At 48.3% G+C, this 26224-nt stretch overlaps 1 protein-coding gene across 1 annotated transcript in view; it reads left to right on the forward strand.

Moving 5' to 3' along the window:
- The window catches only part of CEND1 (cell cycle exit and neuronal differentiation 1), a 34199-nt gene extending 14423 nt beyond the window's left edge, over positions 1-19776 (forward strand). The window contains exon 3 of the mRNA XM_075048477.1: positions 14799-19776. Within this exon, the coding sequence (XP_074904578.1) occupies positions 14974-15366 (393 nt within the window). The 5' untranslated portion in view covers positions 14799-14973 and the 3' untranslated portion in view covers positions 15367-19776. The remainder of the gene's footprint in view (positions 1-14798) is intronic.
- Positions 19777-26224: the final 6448 nt, after the last annotated feature.

Consider the following 26224-nt stretch of genomic DNA (forward strand, 5'->3'; position numbering starts at 1 on the left):
AAGCATCACATAGCCCTTATTTCCTGAGAAAACTGGGCTAAAAGAGCCCTAGACGGTCCCAGCACCTGGCCACGCTTTGGGGTACAAGCAAGATTTGACCTGAGTGGTGTGAATTTGAGACCTGTGCCTGGCTGGAGGAGGTGAGGCTGGGACAGGGAGGGCTGTTTGCTTTTAGCCAAGGTGCTGCAAAGCACCGGTGTGGCTAAAGAGGAGGCTGTGTGTCTGGCACAGCCTGGCTGGATGTCTGACAGCGCTCCGCAGCGGGACCTGGGCTGTGTGCCCAGCTCCGAGCTGGCCTTGGGCTGCCCGCAGCCCCTCACGGACCTTGCAGGACTTTTGTAAGGGGAGTCAGACCCTGGCCCGCTGGGACAAGGGAGGGTTTGGGGAGAAGGGAAGCAGAGCTGGCACAAAACTACCTGAAGGCGCATCGCTTTAGCTTCCTCCCTCTGCCGTGCAGAGCTTCTCCTTGGCAAGACAAGTTGCCACTCCTTAACTCGCTGCTGGGGGGTTGTCGTGCTCAGAAATCCCTTATCCTGGGGTGGGGGGGCATACTCCTTTTTTCCTCTTGTCTACACACAAGCATCCCAATTTATCAGGCTGGGCCCCCTCCCATTTTCCCCAGTGTGTTCCCCCCACCCCCTCCTTTGTGGCTATATTCACTATAATTGCTGCAAACCCGGGCAGGCTTTGGAGGAGCAGGCAGAGGGCTCAGTGCTGCAGGGACAGCCCCGAATCGCAGAGCCAGCAAGCCATGGCTCAGCCCCAAATAACGGGATATGGAGATGCAGCTGGCCTGCCTTAACCACCCTGCTGGCCCCCCCGGGCATCCTGTCCATCCCCCCCAAAACTCCCAGCCCTTCCCTCCGGATTGGAGCGCTGTCAGCCCCCCCTTCCCCTGCTCTCCATCTTCATGCGGTCTGCAGAGGTGCATTGTGGGAAACTCCCAATTCCCCCCCCCCCCCACCTCCTCTGCCTCCCTCCCTCCTCTCTGCGCAAGAGCCAGCTCCCAAGGTGTGACTCCTTCAGCCGGAGGACAGAAGGTAAGGGCTGCTGCTTTCCTCCGTGCATGCCGGGGGGACGAGGGGGCAGAGCCGCCGGGGGTGCCTAGCTATCGGCGGAGCGACGTGCAGCGTTCCTGCTCAAGGTGACATGGCGAAATAGAGACGCGGATCTACCTGGTCAAGGTGAGTGTCTGCCTCCTCGCAGCTGCCTGGGATGGAGGCCGGGGGCTGCCACGCCGGCCGGCTCGGGAGCACGTACCCACGCAGCTCTCCCTGTTAACAGGCGACAGTGCTTTTTCTTTAACCCAAAACAACGAGCGTAGTGAGGATGGCTGGCCCCGAGCAGCTCCCTTCCCACCCCAGATCCCCTCTTCTGCTCCCTGAAGGTCAGGCAGCCAGAGAAGGCATTTTCGCAAACGCCAAGTGCGTGGGAGCCTGCCTGCCGCCTGCCTGCCGCCTGCCTGCCCGCTGCCTCCCCGTACCTGCGATCTCCTCGGCTGCCTTTGCGGGATGTGCTGTGCTTGCCTGATCCGAGCTGGGCTGGCCACTGCCAGCTGCCACCGGGCTTCAGCGAGGGGGAAGCAGCAGCCCTGGGATCGAGAGCTGGGTTTGATTTTTTAAAAATTTATTTTTTTTTTTTTAGAAGGGCTCTGGAGGCAAAACGGCTCTGAGCATGGAGGAGTGAAGCCGGCCATGTGCCGGAAACGGGGCGGCCGGGAGGGCGGAGGGGAAGCGGCATTCCCAGCTGAAACGTTCCAGCCTTGGCAGGAAAGCCTGTTCACCTCCCTGAAAGGTTTTGATCAGGTTTCCAGCTGCGTTTCCTCTCCTGTCTGCACGGGCGGTGGTATTTGTTTACCCTTCACTCTGGATGGGTTTAATGCCTCTGTTTAATTGCTGTCAATCCTGAGGCGGGAGGCAAGCACAGCTCGGAACAGCCAGCAGCCCTGGCTGTGAGCCTTCACATTTCCCAAAGAAGGAGCTGGGGGTTGTTCTGTGAAGCAGGGGGGCTTTGATATCAAAAGGATATCCTTTGATATGACCCCTGCCTTGTGCTGGAAAGGAGCTTGCAAAGGGAAATCTGCCCCGCAAAAATTCAAAATGGAGAGAGATGACAGAGGCAATAGTGCCTATTTTAAGCTATAGGGAGAAGATAGCACCAAATGAACGGGAGGGAAGAGGACACTAAACCAGGGCTGCTCTTTCAAGGTGTGTGCTCCCAGGGATGAAATGCATGAGGGGGAGGATGTCTTGGGCTTTTCAGTCTGATGTCCCTGCCTCTCTGCACATCTATATTCATCCGTGCCCTGTATGTTTGCAGAGACCTGTTGATTTGGTCCCTGCTCCTGCTTAGTTCTCTGACCATCTGGTAGCTTCTGATGGGGTTGGGTGGGGGAGGAATAGGATTTTTATTCTTGAATCGAGGTCAGCCTGGCAAAACTTTGGCACTGGGGCAAGAGGAGGAAGCCCTCCGTGTTGCAGCCCCGTTTTCCTGGGTGGGGCTTGGGCAGGATGCTGTCGGGAGAGGGAGGATGGACTACGCTGGATTGAGTTTCCTGCTCCATCTCAGGACTGACCTCCAAAAGTCTGACCTTCACGGGTTTGACCTTCAGCGTTTTCCATCTTTCCTTTCTCAGCCACGGTGCCCAACACCAGCCTCTAACCCTGTGATATTGTGGCAGGACAGGGGAAGAAAATCTAGAATTCCCCTAAATGCGGATATTCGTCCCTCTGCATCCGTCCCCTCCGCTGGCACGCTGCCAGGACTGGGGGCTGGCGAACACCCTGGCACACTCTCCCCATCCTTGGTTGGGCATGGGGACAGGCAGATGGGAGGGATGGAGCTCTGAGCAAGCATTTCTGTGCTGGAGGTGCGTTGGTCGTCCTTCCCCCAGATCCTCTCCAGCTTTCTGCAGGGAGGGAGAGCGAGCACCCTGGTTTTGCTGTACAAAGTAAGTGAGGGGCTTTACCCCAGAGCATGCCAGGAGCCTCCCTGGGAGGTCACCGCCTTGTGCTGAATTGGTCCCTCGTCTGCCTGCAGTGGCTTCTTACATTTCAGCTGCAAAGCAACAGTTTTCAGGCTGGTGCCTGCAGATCTGTGGGCTGTCAGATTCAGGACCTGGCTCTGCACATGCAGAATTGCCTCTGTAATCTTTTTGCCAGCCACAGCTGAGCCACGAGGGAGGGTGATGCCACAAAAGCCTGGTGCAGTCCTGCATTGGTCAGAAGGGATGGATTAGTTGTGATGCCCATAAGCTGAAGAGGGCTGTTAAATCTGCTGCTGCTTACTGCAGTGGTTGGGGCTATTTTACTGTGTCAGAGATGATCCTTCCTCATCTTTTTTTGCTTGTGGCTGTTGCATTTGAGAGATACAGAACTTGCTGACTGTCAGGAAGGGGCCCTAAAAGCACTGATCTGTTAGAAAGGAAATCAACCTTCTGCATCTGGGTAGTAGTTCCTAGCTTCTTGGGGAGCAGCACCCCAAATTGGAAACATCTGCCCTCTTGGCTAAGGCAGTTTCCCAAGTGCTGGCAGGCTCAGTGTAAAGAGTAGGGCTTTGTGGTGGAAAGGAATGAGTTGTACACCCTTCTCTAAGAGGCAGAAAGGAGGCATGAAACACTTTCTGACCCTGCCACAACATTATTCCTGAGATGGCATTGCAGACCCAATGCTGAGCAGAGAACTGAGACCTGCTCTGTGGCCCCAGCCTGGGTGTTAGGCTGGATGTTGTGGGGAATGACTTACCTATTCCCTGGGGAGACCTGAGCATTTTGGGGGTGGCAGTAACCTCGCTCCTGGAGCAAGGAGCTCTCTGGGAGAATGGCTGAGCAGAGCTGAAAGTGGTGCAGACCTCCACGTGATGGAGGAGGGGGTGTCGCAGATGCTGAGCTATGAAGCGGTGGTTGGAAGGGTGATAATTACCTTTTCAGTAGCAGGGCTGCAACAGGAGGCTGCTGGGCCAGCTTCTGCTGGGGCTTTTGGGCTCTGGTGCCCTGCTTTCTGATCTTACAGGAGGTGCCAGCCTGTCCCCAGGAAGGGACGTGCCACCTTTTGGTGCAGCAACTTGTCCCCAGTGCCACGGAGCTGCTGGTATTGAATCACTGGCTCTGGGAGGGCTGGAAAAGCATTATAAAGAAATAAAATGAGTGTGTTTGCAAAATGCTGAGTGTGGCAAAAACCAAGAAGGGAGGAGGTGCCCAGGGTAGCATGCAGGGGTGGCACAGCAGTCTGGGACGCAGGGTACACCCAGATATCTGCCCATGCCTGCCTGCCAGATGCCACGCTTGTGGGTTAAGGCTCTGTGGTTCACGTTGCTGCCTGTGCACACCTTCCGCTGCACCTCCTGAATCACCCCCCGTTGAAACTACTCCAGTGCTTCAGTCTGGTGTCCTGCCAAATAGCTGCCATGGAAAAAAGTAATACTGGCTGAAATCCCTTTCCTTTGTTGCCCTAAATTTCTGTCTTGGGGTGAGTGATGCTCAGTCCTGTCAGGGAGAGGCTTAAGATCTAACACCTCGTGATTCTTGAAGGGTAAAAGCTACAGTCTTGTTCCACTACAAAAAAAGGAACTATCAAGTGGAAAAAAGAGTATTTGATTCTGTGTCTGAGGGGGGGCTCAAACCCAGGATTAAAGCTAGGACAGCACAGCAAAGTGAGGTGCTCTGAAATTGTTTTAGTTGTGACAGTCCCCTTTTGGGGGACCCTGCACTGTGTTACGATCCTGAGAAGCCAGGCTTTGCAGCAGAAAGATATTTCCAATGTAATTTTCAGCACAGTATTTTCAGATTCTTTTTAATTCTAGAAAGGGTTTTGCTGTAAACTGTGGCTGAGAGTGCAGCTGGTCCAGCTGCATGGCGAGGGCTGGTGGCACCTGAGCAGGTGACCAGGCAGGTTGTACAGCCTTGCCAGGCGTGACTTCTCTTGCTGGTGGGTCCATGCTGGTGTAACTCAGTGCCCACCCCTACGGACATCAGTCAGGGCATGTGATTGACACCACTGGAGAGTTTGAGATAAAAATCTTCTATTTCCCCAGGCTGTTGTGGTAACGCTTTGCTGATTTCTGCTATGTTTTGGGGCAGCAGTAAGGCATGAGAAGGAGGTTTGTGTTGGTTTTGTGTCCGTACTAGCACAGGGTGCCAGGCAACGCTGAGTTTGGGTGATGAGTTGCCCCTTTGGGACTGCGTGTGGTGAGCCCTCCAATGCAGGAGGGAAGGAGTGGGCTTGGTTGGGGTTTTTTGGCAGCAGCCTGTCTATTTTTAATAGAGCTGTGGGCAGGAAGCTGAAGTGAACTGCAAGTGCTTTTCAGCCTGGGTTGCTGCAGAGGTGGCCGGGTTTGTGCCCGTGAGGTGCCCTGGAAGGAGCTTTTGCGGACGGTGCAGCAGGAAACGTGCAACGGGGGCTCGCTGTGGGTCTGCTGAAGGGCAGGGTGAAATAGCAGCAAGCTGTCCTTCCTTCGATGCTGCGGGCTTAAGGGCAGAGTCAGTCAGGTTTACCTTTTCTCATAGTTCTTATTGCTTCATTTTCACACAGGGTGAGAGAAGACAACAGAACAAAAATGTGGAGTATGTTCTTGCTATGTACATGGCTGTGTACAGGCAGAGTGCTTGAACAGTGTAGGTTAGAGCTGTGTTTTCGGGCTCCAAAAAGAAAAGAACAAAAGTAAAGCCCCTGGCAGGAGTATGGCGTGTGTCTCTGCAATGTCGCCTCCATCTCTCCAAGAATAAAATGTCTGCCACGTCCATCCCAGCGAGATCTTTGGGGTCAGGACAAGCGTGGCTTGCAGATGTGACACTTGGCTCAGATGTCATCTCCTGCAGAAGTCATGATGTAGAAAAAGGCTATTTAGCCTTTTTCTGGGCTCATGCTGGTGGGGGGTGTATCGGGGCTGGCTGCGGGGCTCCGAAATGCTGTGTCACCTGTACGGGGAGTGTGGCTGGGCTGTGGCAGGGCAGCCTCTGGAGAGGACACTGGCACCTGTGTTGCAAGCTGGGACTTTGCCCCATCTCTGTGCAGTTGGTGGCCCACCGGGGTGCCCAGGGTCTGCATCCCACAGCCGTTCCCTATGCGTATGCAAGACAAAGCCTATTTTGCTGGGCTACAGGAGCCTGTCCTGTTCCCGCACCTTGCCTTGGTGCCAGGTATAACCCAACTTCTGAGCACTGATGCATCACCCAGGCTAGGAGAGAGGTGACGTGTCTCGGCGGCACAGGGAATGAGGGGTAGGGTCCTGCAAGGCTGGCCACGCTCTGGGGGCTGTGTGGGGGGCACTTCTGGTCCTTGGCAGCACCAGCTGGACAGGCAATGAGAGCGTTGGTTCTCGGTGCAGCCGCAGGACTGACGCAACCATGGAGCGGAGGCTTTGCTGGCAAATGTCCCCCTGTGGCAGCAATTTGAAGCTGCTGCTGCTGCCTGTTAAAATACTTTCAGCATCTGACTCTCTCCACGTCAAGATTCAAAGGGCTTGTTTGAGAGGGAAATGTTTAATCCAGGGCCGGGGGAGGGATGTGGGGAGTAGCAAACAACAGATTGGGAAAAGGATTCATAAATATCTCATCAGCGTGAAGTGGGTCAACAGTGGTTGCTGTAACTTGGTGCTGCTGTCTCCAAGGCTTGGCTTTGGGAGGGCTGGCAAACACAGCAGTCTCCCAGCACAGCCTGATCCTGGTGCACTGAGGCTGTTTAAAGGCACCTACCACAAGCAACTCCTGCTTGCATTGTGTTTTATCACATTTACTGTGCATTGCGTCAGGGGTGGGGGGGCCAAAATAGACTGTAAGGGAGCTAAAATCCTCCTTGGGGAGCTGCCCACAGCAGCTGAACGAACACAAGCTCCTTATGTAAAGCTGTTTTAATATTTATGGTAATACTGAGAGGCACTGCATTACCTCATCTGTCTTCACAGCACTTCTTGGAGATGGGGGGGGAAAAGGCTTAGTCAGACTACTCTGCCGTCACTTACCTTAGGTGCTTGCCTGGCATCTCACTGCCTTTAACACGTTTATTCCCCCAGCAGCTCAGAAAGGGGGAGAACTGCTATTTGTCCCCATTGGAAATGGGGAGTTGAAGCACTGGGAAACAAAATACACTGCTCAGTTGCAGAAGGAGGCTGGGTTGGGGCAGGGGACTGAACACAAATCTTTACAGCCCTGATGGATCACTCGCCATAGGGCAGAGGAAACAGGCACAGACCCCTGAGGACACTTTCCAAAGGACACTGTCTGGTCCTCCAAGCTGCGTTACTTAGGGGTTAGACAAGAAGGTCAAGAGCCTAAGCATTGACCCCCTTGTAGCCATCAGCAGCTCCCCACTTCAGTGGGGGGAAAAAAAAAACATTAGGCTTTGCCTACCATTGATCTCTTTTCACTAATGCCACATGCAAGCCCTCTCCAGCATGAATAGCCTGACCAGCTGTAATGACCACTGTTGGCCGGCACCCGTGGGATGGGCAGAGTGCAGGGGAAGGATCTCCCTCTGCTGTGCCAGAGAAAAACAGTTCAGCCACCTTTGGCACAGACCAGTATTTCTTTATGGAGAGCAAAGGTCTATTTGTTGTGTGCACAAGTTAATGAGCAAGGTGGAAAATGAGGCCTCGTCATTTCCCACTGAGCACAGCTGCTGCATGAGCTCAGCCTCCCACAAATCAGTTGCTGTTTATTCCTTCCCTATGCTGCACCAGCCGTCCAGCCTGGTTGCAGGCTAAGGATGAGCTGTCTGCATGGAAGAGGTGAATGAGATCCTAGGATCTCAGGCAAGGTGTTTCCAGAAGAGATAGGGGGATGTTCAATCTAAACTGTTGGGTCTGGGCAGGCACCTGTGGAGTTCAGCCTGGAGCAGGGGCAAGGCTGCAGGAGCAACTGCAGAAATGGAAGAGCGCATCTGAGGAGATCAGTCTGGTGAAGCTGGGCTTCTGTGGCCAAATGAAAGGAAGGCAGAGACAGAAGATACCGAACAGCTTGGGTGAACAGATACTAAAAGGAAGCAGAGCTACATAAATGAAAAGACATGACTGACTGATGATTCTCCTTGGGTTCCAGAAGTGGTGGGATGCCCTGGTGACTGATACAAACTCTTTGATGGGCAGATATCCTCAAAGGACAGTGGAGGTGCTCCGTTTGAGCCACTGACTTTTTTTTTTTTTTTTTTTTTTTAAGGTGAATACCATAGGGGAAAAGTAGGGCTAGCCTGGCTGTGAGTCAGCAAGTTGATTCTCATTTCCACCCTAAAATAACTCAGAAGTGTGATTCCAGCCCTGCCTTCAGCTAGCAGCTGTAGAGGGACAAATCCTGATTTTTTAAATTTTTTTTTTTAGATGGGTTTTGATGGTTTCTTACATGATGTTCAGTTCAGCTAGCCAGCACTTGCACTCCCTCCTGCAGTCTGCTCATTTCAGCCCGTGCTCACAGTCCCTCCTTTTCTTAACTCTCTTCCAAGGCACTTTGGTGCATGGAGAGATTTGCTAATCTTTGGGAGAAGAAAGGGATGTGGGAATGGTCTTAAGCCTCAGGATCTTAGGAGGGACATCCCAAACCCTATGCCTGTGGCTCTTTGAAATTATCACTTCTCCAGGGCAATGTGCTTGATTGCAGCCTATTTCTTTTGCCATAAAATGACAAGTGGCAATGAACTGGCATTGCCCTGTGGCCAGTAACCTCAGACCTCTTTGGAGAAGCCTAAATCTGTCAGAACAAGCTACCATTTACTTGGCACTTTCCTCAGCACATCATGAACTCACCTTAGCCGTGTGCTCCAGCTGATTTTCCTCTGACCGCTTCAGTTAAGACTTCTCTGGTGATGGTACTACTCCATATGACCATACTGTCTTGCATCTGAGGGTCTCGCATTGGCGAGTTCAGCCCCCTGTATCGTATTGATTTCCACTCAAGGAGAGAGTTTGTGACGTGCAAAGGTCATGTAGGAAGCCTGTGACAGCACTCGATACCCCCAGTAACACCCCCAATTTCTAAAAGCCTGGTTCCAGTCACTTCAGCTCATAGCTGGCTTACCTTTTGTAGTCAGAACACTACTTCTTTTTTGTTTTTTCTTTCTCCCTTTTCCAGGAAGTTATTGTTTTCAGGTGCCTCTCTGAAGCGGCCAAATTCTAATTTTCTGTTTGTGTGCACAGACTGCCACAGGAACAAAATCTGCAGACTTAAGTCTAAAATTACCTGCTCTTCACCAGCTGGTGCCAGCGCCTGAATCTGTGATGGTAATTCAATCCTGTGAGCCAGTTTTGGCAGGTGCAAATTGCACTCACCAAAGGGAAGCTGTCTGAGAAGAGGGCCATTTTCTGTCCCTTAGAAAGCTAGTTTGGTCTTAAATGGCCAAATGCAAGTGTGCCAGCTGAGACAGAACCTGCTGAAGGGACCTGAAATTAATTGGTATTCAGTGTACGTTCTTCCTCCATGACACTGAAAACCTTTCACTGTGGTGGTGTAAGAGCGATTGACTGAAGAATATGAGGAGGACTGTGTTGGGTGTTGTGTTCTCAGGTTCAAAGTCCTCCCTTAGCTTCAGGAAGGAGGGGCCTGGTCCTGAGAGGCACGAGCCATCTCCTCCAGCACCGCTGAGTGCTTTCAACTCTCACTGACTTCCAGCTATGTCCTTTCAAAGGGAATTGAGAGCAGGCTTTGTTGTGTCCCTTGTCTCCTTGCAGATGACCTCTGTCCCCAGCCCATGGGAATTAAGCAGACTGCTACCATGCCTGGCTCAAGCAGTGTGGAGTTGTGGGATGGTCTTTGCCATGGTTCAGCTGCTTCAGTCTAAGGGGTTTGGGGGCTGATAGTGGAGTTGAGGCAGGAGGAAGCATTAATGCTTGCCTAGTAATAGGGACCCATTTAATTCTTTGCCCAAAACCAACACAGGCCATGCTACTGAAGTGAATGGGGCTTTGGTACTTATAACTCACCTCTTTGCCCCCCAAAGGAAAACCTTCATGCCTTTTTTCCAGACAGGTGGGAATGACAAAGAAGTGAAGGGGAGATTAGGGGGTAAGGAAGACGATTTGACGATATACAAGGTCTTTTCTGCCATCTCTGGCTCTTTCTGCATGGCATTGCTATAGGTCAGAGACAGTCAGTAGCTATTCTGGAGACTGCTGTTTTCAGCTGGAGAACACCTGGAGTGTGTGGATGGACCTTTGTTGCAAGTATAAATTCAGATACATAATCCTGCTGTGTTGGTTTAATTCTTTCTTGCTATCAGTGTGGCAGCTGAGGACCCAATGGAAATGGTCTGCTTTTCATTGAAGGAGAGAAAAACCCTACGTATGAGCCCTGTGCTTAGCACTGCTGTGACCCTACGCACATCTGTGGGGTGCAGCTTCTCACTGCACCCCAGACCCCAAAACAATGTAGCAGCTGCTCAGTCTTGCAAAGCTGCTGGCTTTTCCTTCCAACTTGAAACAGTGGGGGGAAGATTATAGGACCGGGGGATGGGGCTGGTCTCTGCAGAAGGAAGAGGACCTTCTAACAGTGATATGTTACGATAAAGCAATGACTCATCTGCTCCATTCAGCACAGGATTGATGCAGCTTTCATCTGCGCACGCAGGAGACAGATGAATAGATGTATTTGCTAATTTGCTGGGGGGGTGAGGCAGAAAAGGTGCCCTTCAGGGAACCAAGGGAAGCTGTTCCTTATGTCTGCCCTGTTGCTTTGGCTGGGGCCAGCTTGTTGCGCTGGTGAGTCTGCACTGACCTTGAGAGCTGCAACAACCAGAAGCATCCCAGGAGGGCTGTGGTGCTTGTGTGCCGCTTTTTGCAGCAGCAGGAATTTGGAGGGCTTTTCTTTTCCTTTTTCTCTTTGATCACTGGTTTCATGATCTCTGCTCCCTCTTCCTAGCCTGGGAGAGAGCTGGTTAGCTGCTGGCAAGTGAAAACCTCCCTGAAAAGGCACAGATTGTTAAACAAAGAAAATAGCATGGGGGGGAAGGAGGGAGGGAAGGAAGCCTCTTTCTCGAAAAACCTTATTCTCAAGTGCTGCTGTCTGTGTGGGAGGCAGAGAGGGAGCTGGGAGGGGGAGGAATGGGTAGACAGGCAGAGACAGCAACTGAGGAGGAAAGAGAAGGGAGGAATAAATAGATGTGAGGACCTATAAAGAAGAAAGCAAAGGTGGAGAAACAGGCCATTAGAAAAAAACTTTGTGTGATGGAATGAGGGAAGAGGAGGAGACAAAGGGCTGGGGAAAAAACCATCACATCTGTATGTGCAGGCTTAGTTTTTGAAAATGAGGAAAGCTTCTTTCTTTGCAGTCTGTGGGACACAGAAATGCTTAAAGGTGAGCACATGCTCGTGCCCTTGAAAGCACAGGACTGGAAAGGGGAAGGACAGCAAAAGGAAAGAGGGGATGATACCCAAGGTAGGGAGACTGACTGGGACGTAGCTAATAACATACAGAAGAGGGTTAAGTACTATGATGGAAGAGGATGCTGCTAAGAGTACCCTGGGTCAAGAGGAGGAGGAAGAGGGCAGCACAGATGGCTGCAAGCCAGCATGATGCAAACCCAGTGGCTCTGGTAGCTGTGCTGCAGCCGTTGGGGGCAGAAAGGGTGCTTGAGCTTCTCGGATGCAGTGTTTGACAGCATCAGCTTAACCAAGCCAAAGGCCCTGGAGAGATGCTGGACAATTCTGTGGCTAGTTCCAGTGATGGAAAGCCACTGACAGAAAGCCCTTTCACGTGGATGCTTAAGAACTGCTGATACTGATTTTTGGCTTAGCTTGGTTTCTACATCTTTTAAAACCTTTTCTAATCTGCATGAGGGGCTTGCATTGCTTTTAGTGGAAACACACTTAGAAATCAAGAAATTCTTTAATGAACTGTTTGTAGCAGTGCAGGGCATGGATGTGGGACAAGGCTCCATGGCACGGTGTAGGCTCTGAGCAAAAACAGCTTTCCTGCTTCCAGGAATCTGGAAACCAGATCTGATCAATGAGGGGTGTGGATAATCTGTGAGGTACCTGAGCTGCACAGAGTCCCCATTTCTCAGCAAAGGGGCCAGTTTGCCCCCTCTGTGATTTACCCCTACCATCTCCATAGGCTGCACATAGCTTTCCCAGAGAAAGCAGCAGCAGTTTAATGCTTGGTTCATACAGTAAAACTGCACAAATACTAGAGAGTGTGTGAGTAGCCCAGCTAATTGATATCAAAGTGACTAAGCAGGTAATTTAATATTTATGACATGATGAATCTGACTCTTCCTGCTTTAACCTCTAAGCCTGTTTCAGTCTTGGGCTCCACTTACTATTTCTTTGTCGTCATTGCGCCAGATGTAAAATGAGGATAAATTGCTCCCAAGCCAGAAGAGCAGAGTCCTGTGAGTGACTGTGTGCAGCCTCCACCCTGGATCTACATAGGATTTCTACTGAGCAGAGCAGTATGAATATTCTTTGGAGGCAGTAGGAAGGAAAAGGTGAGGCAGGTGGTATCTACAGAAATATTACAAAATGAGCAAGGAGAGGAAAATATTCTTGTACTAGGCCAGGACCTTATGTTTATCTACCAAGTCCCAAGCCACAGAGAAGGTCTGAAGCTTGGTGAGTATCTGGGACTGTTTGGTACCAGAAGCCCAAGTGTATGATACATCTTCAGTGAAGTATGAGGGGACAGTGCTGGTGTTTTGGGTCTCCAGAATGGTTTAATATCACAAACTCAGAAATGTAAGTATTGTTTAGCTGCAGTCAAAGAGAATATGCTTTTTTTACGCCCAAAGTAGTTCTGTCCCACATAGAGCTGCTAGGGAAATTTGATTGCTGTTTTTTAAACAAGTGAAGGGCTGGTTTGATTTTTTTTTTTCCCTTCTTTTTTTTTTTTTCTCCATGAGAAGAGCTTGGAGTTAGGCCGAATTGAAAATCTAAGGGAAGATTAGCAACTATCCTGCTTAACACTGGCTATGAAACCCTGGGGGCGGATTATCTGCCTCTCACCTTTCAATGTTTTATTTCAAAACTGGCCTACTTGGATCATCTTTTGGAGACTTCAGGCTCCATCTTAGCAAATACTACCCAGCTAAAATTTATCCTCTCTAAGGGAGGTGTGTAAGGTAGGTCCTGTGAAAAGCCTTCTGGAAGTGCCTGTCCCATCTCCACGCTACAGGAAGAGCTGAGACTATTCTCCTAGGATAACTGCCAACCTTTCGGACAGCCTTTTCAGTATATGGCATATCACGGTCACCATGCCTGGTGAGCATAGCATGAGAGCTATGGACTTCCATGATTTTGGTGCTGCAGTTCCCTCAGTCGACTCCAGTTGACTGGCATTGGAGAAGATGGTGGCCATCAAACAATGGCTTACAAGGGAGAGCAGGAGCAGGGGGAGTTTCTATCTTATACCAAGCTGTAATATGTTGGCCAGCTTTGCTCTGGACCCAAACCTGGCACTTCTGTGAGTAGGTTTCCTCCAGGCCAGCGTTTCCTCCTAGATGGAGGTTAAACCACCACATTTGTTAGCCTGTTTCCCAGAAGAGTCAGCAGCACAGACCATTGCTGCAACCCTGGGACCTTCTTCCTGTCTGTCATTAAAGGAGTGATCTGCACTCTGAGCCGCTTTGGAAGAAACATCTATCTGTAGAGGTTTTTGAGGAGCCTCTTTATTTCTAAATCCAGACAGCTAATAAGCTCATATTTCACTTAGCAGGCGGAAAGCTCTCAGCAGGCTCCTGGCAGTGCTGAAGGTCAGTAGGGAGGTAATAAAGCAGGCGACTCGGATCTGACTGCTGCCTCCTGTTTACTCATTATTTCCCAAGCTCAAAGTTGACATGGTGCTGCGCCATCGGAGGCCTAATGGCAAGCTGCCCAGCAGCTGTCTCCTCTCCTCCCATTGTGCAGAGGCGTAGCCATGGGAGCCCCATCTCCCGGCTCACCCTGCCTAGATTGCTGCCTAGCGAGGCTTGCTGGGGTGATGGTTTTGTTGTGGTTTTGTACCCCTTTGAAGCCCACTTTGTCTATTTGCTGAATTCTCTGGGTGTGGCTATGCTGTTCACTGCTTTCATCAGTTCCCTGGGGAAAATGGCTCCAGCTAATCACCTGCAGTACATCTGACGTCCTGCTCAACTCTGTAGGCAAGCCCAGCTAATGCACTGCAAGGAGGAGACAGGAGCGAGATCTCTCCATCACTGTGAGATCCAGCTTTACAGTAAATTCATGCAGTTGCACTGGAGTTAATACGTTGGTTCGCACCAGCTGAGGATCTGGCGCTTGCCTTATTTTTCTGTAGCTCCACCAGAAATGCTGACAGCAATAATCCTTGTAGCTCTGATACCTGTGATAACTGAGGAACTAATCCTGTTTTTTCTGCAGTACCTGTCTGGATGGGGAGTATCACACAAGACCACATATTAACTGCTTCCTAAACTTAACTTGGGATAATGCTGCAAAAAGATGGGTAGAGAGCGAGATACAAGCAGGGAGGAGCTATTGATCTGCTTTCCCATTGATCAAAATGTTCTCTCCTTACCCAGGAGGAAAGGAGCTGTGGTGAGCAAATGAAAAGTAATATTTATTTGCTCGGACATGAGTATATCTTGTCACTGACAAATGGCTTCACACACATGGCCAGGATGGACTTGTCTTCATTACACGCGGAGCCTAGATGTGGCAGCCATAGATGATAGTCAGTCTGACTTGTTTGATGTTTTTGCAGGTACAGGCACTGTAGTAGATGCTTTGAATACAACTCACAGTTTCTAAAGAGCGAGCCAACAGTTTTCCAGTTTCGTCTTCTGTCCTCCTCTGTTGCCTCCAGGTAGAATGGCACTGGCTTGCTCTGTCCTTTCAGTGACCTCTCATTGCTCTGTTTCCTCTTCCAGGTGCTGTATCATGTCCAGATAGGACACCACCAGCGTGAGAATCATCCCAAGACAACTGCTCCAAGGGGTTGAGCTCAGGTGGCTCCTCTGCTTTCTCCAGCAGCCGGGCAAAAGAGAAGAGCTGGGATAGCACCACGCACGTGGCGTCCAGTCGCTACCCGCAGCACTCGTAGGGATGGATTCCAAAGGCAACGTCCGAAGTGCAAACAAACCTGATGCCAAGGCCCCCAGCTCTGGAAAGCCAGAAAAGCCCAACCCTGGGCCTGCCACGAATGCAGATAAGAAGGAGATCCCCAAAGAGCAGCCTGCTCCTGCCACTGCCACCAAGAAGGCAGGTGGTGATGCTGCCATCGTGAACAACCACAGCAACCTGAAACCCAGCCCCGCCGCTACGGAGACACAAGAGGCCACCGGCCAGTCCCCTGACTCTGACCACAAGGGAAACAGCTCCGAGGAGTCACCAGGCAGCATCTTCGACAACATGAAGCCCTTGATCATCGTTGGAGGAGTGGCAGTGGCTGCGCTTGCTGTGATTGTGGGAGTGGCGTTCCTAGCCCGGAAAAAATGAAGACCGAGATAGGGTGGGGATGAGAAACCCAACCCAGCTGTACAGCTCCTTTTGAGACAAATGCATGCAGAAAAATTCTATACATATCTATATATATATATAAAGTGAGCTAGATAGGTCAACAACAAACACCAACTGCAACTCCAAAGTCTTGTTCAAGACAACTGTGCCAGTTTGACTCAGTGTGGGTAACTCCATGCACTCAGTGTGTTCTTTCATGTAATATATCTTGGCTTATACCACTGTGTATAGATTACTGCTTCTCCTGATCGGTGTAAATGACGGTGTCCCCTCCCCTCCCCTGCTGTCCTCCCTGGGAGACACCCCCACCTCTCTTGCAGTCCCCTGTTTTCAAGTCCAAAGTGTTCTGCATCCCATCCAGAGTCCCTGCTTTGTGTTTTGGTTTCTGCTTGGTTTGTTTTTAAGTTGGGTTGTGGTAAAGAAGATGTAAAGGGAGATGGAGCCTAGTGCTAAGACCCAGTTTGCCTGTCACTGTGTGTTGGGCTGGTGTTTATCTAGCACCCCTGGGGCAGGGGAAGCACTGGGCAATTGCAGGCAAAAGGCAGCTCCTTGACCCAAACAGCAAAGAGTGATCTCTAATAGGTGTCTTGTGTACCTGCTGCTCATCAACCCACTTTTAAGAACCCAACTCAAAAGCGCCCCAGAGAAAACAGGTTGGCTGCAGGCGGAGGCTGAGACTGCAGCATGGTAGAGCTGAGTATGCAACTTGGGACGTCGCATCAAGTCACTTCTCTGGCTGAGCTGCCAGCGGGGGAGTGAGCGGAGGGGCTGTACTGTGACCAACAGTGCAGTTAGCGCATGGAGATACCGGCGAAGTCCCATGCCAACCTTGGGCAGGCAGCAGCTGCCAACTGCTTGGTTTCTTGCATGTTGGCAGGCAGCCTTCAGGATCCCATGGCTCAGCAAGGTCATATGGGCAGCGTTTGGGGATAGAGAGACTTTGTTTTGGATCTAGTATTTCCTAAAGTTAGGCTGGGCTTTGCAGGATTCTATGGCCTCAGTCCAAACTCTCTCGAGGTCAGCTGGACTCTTTCTGTTCATTTCTTTGGGCTCTGGATCAGGCCTTTCACCTGACTTTTTTCCCCACTGAAGGCTATGGTTTTTCAGTATGTGAGAAAGTAGAAAAAAGGGAGACATCAGCTGGTTTTAGGGGCAGAGAGGACCTGGGACCCCATGAGAATAACACTGACCTGCTTTATACCAGGGAAACCCTGTTCAAGGGCACTGGAAGTCCGTCTGTCCTAGGGGGATTTGTTACCTCTCTCCTATGACGGTAGCAGGGATTTGTGACTCCTTCACACTTTGGAAATGGAAACAAATTCCCAGCCTTCAGGAACAGCCTGGTTTTGTTGGTGAGTACCTTGGCTTTAAAGCCAGACCTTGTGAGGGGGAGAAGGAAGGTAGGCAACAAGAGATGGTGTTTAGTGCATTGGCTGATGCCCTTCCCCTAACAACAAGGGGTGGGCAGATCTTGTTTTGAAAGTTTCCATTAGATTACTCTTGTCTGCTGCCCTGCTGCAAAAGAGTCTTACAAAAAAGACCTTGCATTTTGTTTTTAAATTAGGTCAGAGATTAGATGGGGTCAGAACTGCAGAGCCTGGAGCTCAGCAGCAGTTGCAGCCAATGGGCAGGGTTTTGGAGCAATGATTAGCAAGAGGTTATGACAAAAAGTGGAGTGAGTTCAGTTAAAGAGCCTTAGTCATACATCTTTAACTAACCTGGATGTATAAATTCAGTGGGTACAGGGCCAGAGAAAGGTGTACATTCCTCAGGCACTGTCTTTGCAGTATCTGCTTCTGGCAAGATTACTGCATAAGATGGTGGGTGTGTATAACCTGATCTGGCAATTCTTCTCTTGGCTCATGTCTGTCTTATTTACCTCTAAATTTGGTCTGCTGAATGCACGTGGCTTCCCCAAAGAAAAGGTCTTTTGATGCAGCCTGGACACTCCTATGGTAAGCTTTGTCATCCTCTTTTCCCCAAGGCTCATAAAATATTCCCAAAGGTGCACAGCCTTTGGGAGTATCAGATGCTGTCTTCTGATGAACAACAGGCTGCATGCAGCTGAAGTTTAATGTCTACCTCTAACTTTACCAGTACAGAGACAGGGGGTGGGCATGCTGGGTTCACAGTGGTTTTTGGAACGAGTGCTACAGCCCCAGGTGAAATCCTGGTAGCTTAAAGCACTCTTTGCATATATTGTGGATGTGTCTCCTAGTAGCAGTATGTCACTTGCAACCTGGAGAATTTATTTGGTTTGAAGCAGAAGGGGCCATGGTGGGCTGTTTCTGTAATACCACTTTTGTCTAGAGAACTGATTTCCCCTCATCCTGTTTTGCAAATGTTCAGAGGTTATTTTTTGGGGGGGAGAGGGAAGGGCAAACAATAGCAAAGGAATAGGAAAGGTATTTGGAAAGCAGAGATGTGAGAGAGAATACAGCTCAGAAGAAGTCCCAGCACAGGTCCCTTGCAGTGACTGTGGCAGGGCTTTGCAAGAGGATGCGGTGAGGCTGCTGCATCTACACTAAGAATCTGGGAGTGCTGCAAAGCCCCCAGACCCTGACAGTGCCCTGGGCATATCCTTTTGCCACAGTGGGGAGAGATCCCATTGCATACCAGCTCCCCCTGCTCCTGCTTGCACCCTGAACCGTGCATTCTGGTTCCCTACAAGAGAAATCTGGGTGCATAAGCCAGAAGCAAACTGCAGCGCGGTCCTGCCAGGAACCTGATGTTCGTGACTGGGAGACCTGTGCCCACTGGGTACAGAGTAACGTATCCAAAGTACTAGGATTTGGATGTGGGGACGGCTATTGCTGGGCTCCTCTTCCCTCAGATCTCTGAAGCACAAAGCTCTTGGCTGTAGAGAAATTTTGCTTACATTGCTCATGAGGAAGGGAAGTTGGTCACTCCTGCTCTGATTCATGTTTTGGCAAAGTAGGGTGGTGATTTTCAGACATTGACTTTGGTTTTCAAGTGGGAGGACTGTCTTCAAGAGATGCTTCTACCTGTCTTGTCTGTTCCCTCCCTCTCAGCCCTGGCATATGATTATTTTTTTTTAGCAGTGTGTGACAACATTACAGATACAGTGTCTATCTATTCTGCCCTGACCAGGACAGATAGATACAAGGGGAGGAAAAAGAAACACCTGCTTCATTTGAATCTCCTATTTTACTTTCTAAAGTGTTTTTATTTCTGTGACTTAACCTTTGTCAACAGAAGAGGGGAAAACCAGTTCTCATTCAACATGGGCCTTAACCATTTCTGTCCCTCTTCAACCCCCCCTGCCCTTAGAGCACTCAGATCCAAGGCCAGTAATTTCATCCAGAAACACACCACAGAGGTGGTGATGGGACTGCAGCTCATCATCTAGGTATGTAACGACATGCGAACCCTCCCTAGGCAGTGAACGTGCTATGTCCTGTTCATAAGGGATTTTCTACTTACTGTGATCACTTAACATTGCCATCTGCTGTCCAGATCCACTACCTGTATCCCACCTCTTTGGCAGTTTGGTTTGGAAAACACCTCTCTGTGTGTGTGTGTGTGTGTGTGTATGTATATACACCACCCTGCCTTGAAGAATATTCTGCATATGTATGTATACATACATATATGTTTATATTACTGCAGTCTGGGGAGGGACAAAACAAGCCAACCTGGAGATGACCCTTCATTTGTTCCCCTGCATTCACACAAAGTGTCCGTGATGTCTTTTTTGTGCCATTTGCATCAAGCCATGCAGCACCTGAATTCCTTTTCGGTCCTCGTTTCTTCTCAGTGCAAAGAATGTATGGCTAGTGAACTGCTGAATGTACGATGTGCCCGTTTGTGCTAGAAGCTCAAAATTACTGTTCCCCTCCCTGGATAGTCGTGTGGGCTACTTGCTTTATAATAAGGCACTTTTAAACTATACTGGACTGTGTTGTAGCGCTTTTCAAGGTGTGGGTCTAGTGTTGATTTGAGTCAGGTAGACCAAGCATAGATGCCATACAAGCTCCAAAGCACGCAGCTGGGGCAACGCACTTCAGTCCTGACTTGCAAATGACATCCTCTTAGCAAACACCTCCTGTTCTGCCTTAATGTGCCAGGCTGTGCAGTGGTTTCATTTTGAGAAGAAAAAAAAAAAAAAAAAGTCCAGCGAGAACTAGGCTGAGAAGAGCAAATTCACCTCTCTCAATTGAAGCGAGATTGAAACCAAATTTGTCAAAGGAGAAGGCTTAAATGACTGAACTCGCTGTGCTAAATAAATAGTTGTCTTTTCTTGTACTGAGCACATGCCGTTATTTGCTTGATGTTATTCTTTGTGTGGTGTTTGTGATATGAAGTCCTTCTAGTGATATCTCCATGGGGAGAATGAACTAATGCTTAAAACTAATCAGATTCTGTGCTTGGGATTTGAAGAGATCTAGATTGCTAGTTTACTCTTTTGATAAGGTCTACAACTTATAAATTTGCAAAACTGACTTCAGACATGGTAGCTTATCACTAAAACTATAGATTCAATTACTACACCTGATCTCAGTCTATTTTTAAGGAGCCATAAGTTTTAGTTGAATATAAAGATGTCATTATGCTCTCTTGGACAACTTGGTAGAAGGTTTTTGAAGCTTCTAGCTTTAAGAAAGATGAAATGGATTACACTTCTGCTTCTTTTTTCTACTGATTTAATACACTATGGATAAGTCCCTTTATTCCTAAGAGTTCTGCAGTAGGATGCAAACAAATCTGGAAGCCAAAGAATAATGCAGCAGCATTTTCAGGAGGGTAAGAATGCATTCTTGCAGGTGCTGTTCACCTCTCGGGCTTACACTTAAAGCGCTTGAACAGTCGCGTGCCCTGAAGCACTTCTTAGTTCCCTTAGGCTGTGTGATAAATTAAAAATTGGTTTATGTCTCTGCTGAATCAAAGTTTAGGGGTTGATCCATAGGCTACTGAAAACAAGGGAGATTTTTCCATTGGCTTTACCATGCTCTGCTCAGGCCTTTGAGATCTTATTGGCACCAGGGATACGATTGCAGGTCATCATAAAATGTAAAATCATTTCAATGGCATGCTTTTTTAAAACTGACATAAACATTCCTTAGCCCTTCTGCTGGGTATAAGGGAAGTCTCTGGTATTAACTGAGGCAGCCATGCTTACAACCGTGCTTATAGCTACATCAGTATTTACATATAAACAACAACAGTGTAACTAAAAAAACTAGAGTTGGTGCGATGACTTCTGCCTTAAAAATTCCCTTCCTTTTCTGGAAATGCCAGTGCGGTTTAGAAATCGGCTTTCTTCTAACTGTTCTTAGAATTGGTTGAAACTAACAGTCCTGAAGATTTGAGAGAAAAAACTGTTCTTCAAGAAACAAACCAAAAAAGGAAGGCAATGAAAAAATGTATTTGAAATGTGAAATTCTTGGAATTTCAATCAGCTCTACAGAAAGCTTCAGGTCAGTGGTTCTGAGAGGGTACAAGAAACATACAGAGAAATGCAGAGAGAAAAAGCACGATTTCATTATCTTAACAGTTTTGGTAAAGACATGTTACTTTTTATACCTTATCTACTTCTGGGGTTTTTTTTGTTTGTTTTTTTTTTTTCTTGGACAAAAGCAAAAAATGACCAACTCTGCCATGAAAATTAACTTTTGTTAACTGACTTTTCCAAATTAATTTTTGCTGGCTCTGTTCAATGTTAAAGGGTTAGTGAAGCGAGAAGACGACCTGAAGTTTTCTACAACCAACTTTGTGTGATTAAGGGAAATGCCAAGTTTACAGTTTCAACATTTTGAAAGGCTGTGTTCTCTTTTTGCATGCTTTGCTATGAAAAGGACTGAAAATCCAACATACTTGCACTTCGGTCCTCTTAGTCTGTGACTTCATGCTAGGGCAGGGATGCTGGTTCCCTTCTCAAGCCATGTAGCATCTTACTGTGGTCTCATTCCCTTCACCACAGAGACAGGAGAAATCTCCCAAGCCAGGAAGAGCTGTCTTCCGTAGCGGTAAGCAACTGCATCACGTAGTCTTTTTCAAAAACTGACTGCAGCTTTGCTTTACAGGTTGGGCACCTCCCTTCATGAAGAGAATTGGCTTTGACCTGGATAATAAAAATTCTATATCTAAGTTAGTTAAATTTTCAGCGCAGGAGGCTGGAATCAGGATGTTTCCTGTTATTTACACCAGAGGTATTTGGTCCTTTACTCTTTCCGGGAGAAATCAGCTCATGCTGAAGATCTGACCTGGGCTGCCTCCACATTTTAGGTGTTATGAGTGGCACTCGATTGACAACTCCACCGTTGAAAGCAATGAAGCCTGCGCAGCGATCTTCTGGGCCAAAGGATGAGGTACCACCCAGGTACTTCAGGATTTATACCCTGAGGGTTACGAAGAAGCCAGGAGAGGGCGATGTGAGCAGCGTCTGCCTCGTACTGTGGATTAAATATTGCTGCTGTTTTCAGCCCATCATTGCTCGGTAAATGCTTCTCCTGCAGTGACTGGTTTTGGCCTATCGTTCTTTTTAAAACCTCTCCTGTCCTCATTCAATTGGAGATTAGTTCCCTCCTGAAGTTCATCTATTTGAAGTATTACTTAACCACTAACAAGAAGTTATTTTTTAAGTGGCATTAAGGGCAAAGACCACAGAATAAGATGCCCTAGCTGTCATGGTGAATATGTGGCAAAAATGAGAGGCTACTTAATCTAAAGGCAAACTAAAGGCAGCTATACAGAAAGCTGATCTCTTTGAGCTAGATTATCTTGAATTCAGCAGCCCAGATGACGATGCAAGGTGCTATTGAGGGTACTACAATGTAACTGAGGCATCGACTTGGAACATACAGCTGTGCCATTGTGCCATTCAGCTGGACTTGGCTGGGTGTGTTCATCACCATTTTTCTTAGTCTTTTATTGCATCTTGCTGTGGTTAGCTCAGATCACATTACCTTGATTGACTGGCCCTGGGGAGTTTAATCTGTTGAGCAAAGGGGTTTTATGGTGGCTTTTTCCTCTTCTTTTTCAGATCATCAGTCCAGCCCTGTGACCTGTTTTCTTTTTTAATGCCCAGATTCCTAGGCTATATGTTCATGCCAGATCTTCAACTGCTACACACTACATGGCTCTGTTCGTTTCTGGAGATCTGATTCATTGCTTGCACTTTACTGCTGCTTTGGCTACTGCACACATTCCTGTTCCTTTTCATTACTTTCTTCTCAGGCAACTCTGCAGATGTGGCCTTTCCACAGCTAGGCAGAAACCCTGCCCTAAGGCAGAGGCAGATTTTGGGTAGCCCCACTCAAAAGATACAGCCAACGCTCAGCCACTGAGCACCTAAGGGCAATGCAGGGACTGTGTGGCACAGCAGGGAATGTACGAAGTTTTCATCTGCCCTGATTGCTAAGGCTTGAGGGTCTGAGTCTGCAAGAAGCTGAGTGCTCTTGTCTGCCATGGATGTTCAGCAGATGAGAAAACCACAGCTGGAATGTCCCTTTCTTGTCCTTGCTCTTCCATGTCAGTAAGTCACTGCATGGCCACAAGCTCTGCTCAGGATTGAAGCCTGCCTGCCAGTCAGGTGTGAGGTATTCTGGATGCTCGAGAGATGATGACACGACGTGACCATACACTACACTTGGCTGAAGCTAGTGCTTCTGCAGTCCTCCGGTTACCGGGGCACCAAAAATACAGGCAGAGAAGAGAGGTTCTCAAGCACTCAAGAGCTGGTTCTTGGCTTAAGTCAATGACCTGCATTTCTGCTGGCCTTGAGGAATCAGCTCATGTGCCATGGGCATCCTGCAGCACTCGCTCTCCCTCATCCTCCATTAGCTGCAGGATTGTGGACACCAAAGACTGCAAGGATTCTTCCATTTGAATGGGCTGCTTGGGTGTTACCATTTGATACAGTAGTGCAAGACTGCTGGGCCTTGAAAATTCACATCTCATTCCACTAACCATGCTAATAAGCTGATACTCGAAGCCTGCAAGTCGTGTGACAGATCATAGCTGTTGGCTTTCCAAATGCAGGGGTTTGGCTCTACCCTGTGCTATAGTTCTGCTCACTGCTTTGGACAGTGTGTGCTCTGTTTGGATGCTCTGACATGCGGTACTTGGGGACTCATGTTCTCTGTTCTTTGATGCTATGCTCTTCAAATTAAATAGATTTTTTTTTTTTTCTGAAAAATGTAACTTGCCTTAAATAGGATTTGGACCAACATGTTACTCCTGCTCCTGTTTCTCTTTCAGTTGCTCCCAGCTTGAAATTCACACACAATTCCATTATTTTTTTCATTTCTCATAATGCAAAGCCCCAGTGCAGCATACCAAGACTAAAGTTACAGGTTCTTTCTGTCTGTGCATGATGGTGCTACAGTACCAGAACTCCTGGCAGGAAGAGAGTAATCTTTAATCATCTTTGCAATGGTAAAGACCTGCATTGTATCCCTGGTTTTGCCACAGCAGCTTCAAGCAGTCAAGTTTCTGGGGCAATTTGATAAGAACAAGGGTGCCATACAATTTTGTCATGTTAAAAAAACCAAAACAAAACCAACAAACAAACCAACAAGTGAATAATTTGGCTTTACTAAGTTTTGAGCAGCCCTTCTTAAGCCTGGTGCCTTTTCCTGAGTCACTGGTTAGGACCGTTTCAGTTGAAATCTTTAAAAGGTGCAATCTCAACTCCCCAGTGAAAACCAACTCTCTTCTAGTGGTAGGTGCAGGTTGTTTACAAATTTGTGGAGAAAATAAAATTGTAGAAAGGGAACTCGAAGGTCAGATTACAGGGGATTTTTTTTTTCTTTAGGTTTGCTTGGATTCTGTTACTTTTCCAGGGACTGATCCAAAGCCCTCAGAAGTCAGATGGAAAGCTCAAAATGGTAGTGGGGAAATGCCTGCTGCTCCCTTGGAAGCCACAGGCATCTTTCCAGCGACATTGGTGGGTTTTGAGTCAGCCCCTGAACATGTTTTCCAAATGACAGTAATTTTCGGAGTGACACCTTGATTCCTTCCCTGTATAAACAGACCTGCTTGTCACTTACACATATTTACCTGTGTTCAACATACAGGTTTGGTTTTTTTGCTTTCAGAAACAATATGCTGCTAGACATGTTTCCTGGAGGGAAATGGACACCTACCTACACACAAAGCTATACAGCTAATTTATACCTTGTTGAATTTATAATCTTGTCTATGCTTCTATGGACACTTTGTATGGGCTGCAGCTCAAATCCTAAAATAGTCAAGAATTTTTCCTTTCCCATATAGTATTCTATTTACTTTGACTTAAAAAAAAAAAGCGTATAAATGCAATAATGCAGGTAGACTAGAAATACTAGATTGAAAATTAAAGTAGTTTAGCTTGTCCCATTGTGACTGACAGTGTTGTACAACACCCAACGCTGTACCCTAACATTTTCCAGGCTTTCTACGTAGCTGAATCTAGTATTAGCTTTGAAAACCCATTGTATGAGTGGTGGGTGGATGGGTTGGAAATGTGTGCTCTCTACACACTGTATGTTACTCACATCAGAAGCTGTATGGCCACTCCATATGCTGTGAAACTGTAAATGATTCCCAATACACCTGTAACTCTTACCAGGATTGTGAGAAATAAACTATATATAGAGATATATATACACACATAGATATATTGTATAATTCCTCATATGAGCATCTTTGTGTATGTGGGGGTGTGAGTGAAAATGGTTGTTCTCCCTCTCACTCCTTATTTGTGACTGTTTCCTGCAGGTTCAATATTTGCTAGGATTAGCAATCCCGGTGAGAACTGTGAGAAAAGGCAGTCCCTGCCCCCAGTAAACTCCTGCCTGCCCAAGGAAAGCAGGCGAAGGAGGATTATTGTTATTCCCACCTAGGGACTAAGGTGTAGAACAATTAAAGACTTATCCAGATCTCCAGAGGAAACCCTTTCTGATGATCCCCTGCCCTGCAGGCTGGTCTCCATTGTTTGCTGCACCATTGTTTGCTGTGAACCTCTCCCCTGCCAAATTAGAGTGTGCTCTGGTTTGCTTGGTTCTGTTTTTAAGTTGGCCCAGGAGCATCCATCCTCACAAGTAAACCATCCCCTGAGCACCTGGCTGATGTGCATGGGGGTCCCTGCACATCAGTGTGAGCCAGGGATTCCCTCCAACCTGTCAGAGGGGAGAAGGGTTTTGGCAGTACACGTCACTGCAAATAGTTGCTGTCACATTACACCAGCTCCAAACAGGGTGTCTGCAGAAGTCTGCAGGCTTTTGGAAATGAATCTCTTAAGAACTGGGAAGACAAATATTCTAAACTCCTTGGGGGTCAGGAAAAAGGAGCAGCCTTTAGTTGTTTCAAAGGAGCTGAGGCTCTTCTTCAGTTCCTAGACTGAGGGAAACGCACCCTCTTCCAGCGAGAGCCTGGCCCATCTCTTTTTAACAGAAGAGGGTGTGCAGGGACTGGGAAAGCGGCAGGGGTGGTACGGCAGCAGGTGATGCTGCAACTTGGAGGGTTTCCCCAAAATTTGGAATCAGTGGAGGCACATGCACAAACTGTCCTCCTCGGTCTGAGATGAAACAGTGCTGCCCGCTCAATAGAGAGGAGGGGGAATGGGCTGGGGAATCTTCCTCATGTCTCCTTCAAACAAAAGAAGTGTCTCGTTTCTCACTGCCAAGGAAGTCAGCAGCACAGATGCATTGGTGCAGTTGTGGTGCCAACTGAGAGAGCAAAGCTAGCATCAGCTCGGTGCTTTCAAACACTGGTTTGGTTGTCTTCCACCCATCCATTCTGTGTTTTGTCTACTTCTTTGCCTCCACATATTTATAGAAATTTAAAAGTATGAAAAGCAGAGGCTATGTTTACAATTATCTTAAACTATTCATTG

The sequence above is a fragment of the Buteo buteo genome, chromosome 16 (assembly GCF_964188355.1).
Source record: "Buteo buteo chromosome 16, bButBut1.hap1.1, whole genome shotgun sequence".
NCBI lineage: Eukaryota > Metazoa > Chordata > Aves > Accipitriformes > Accipitridae > Buteo > Buteo buteo.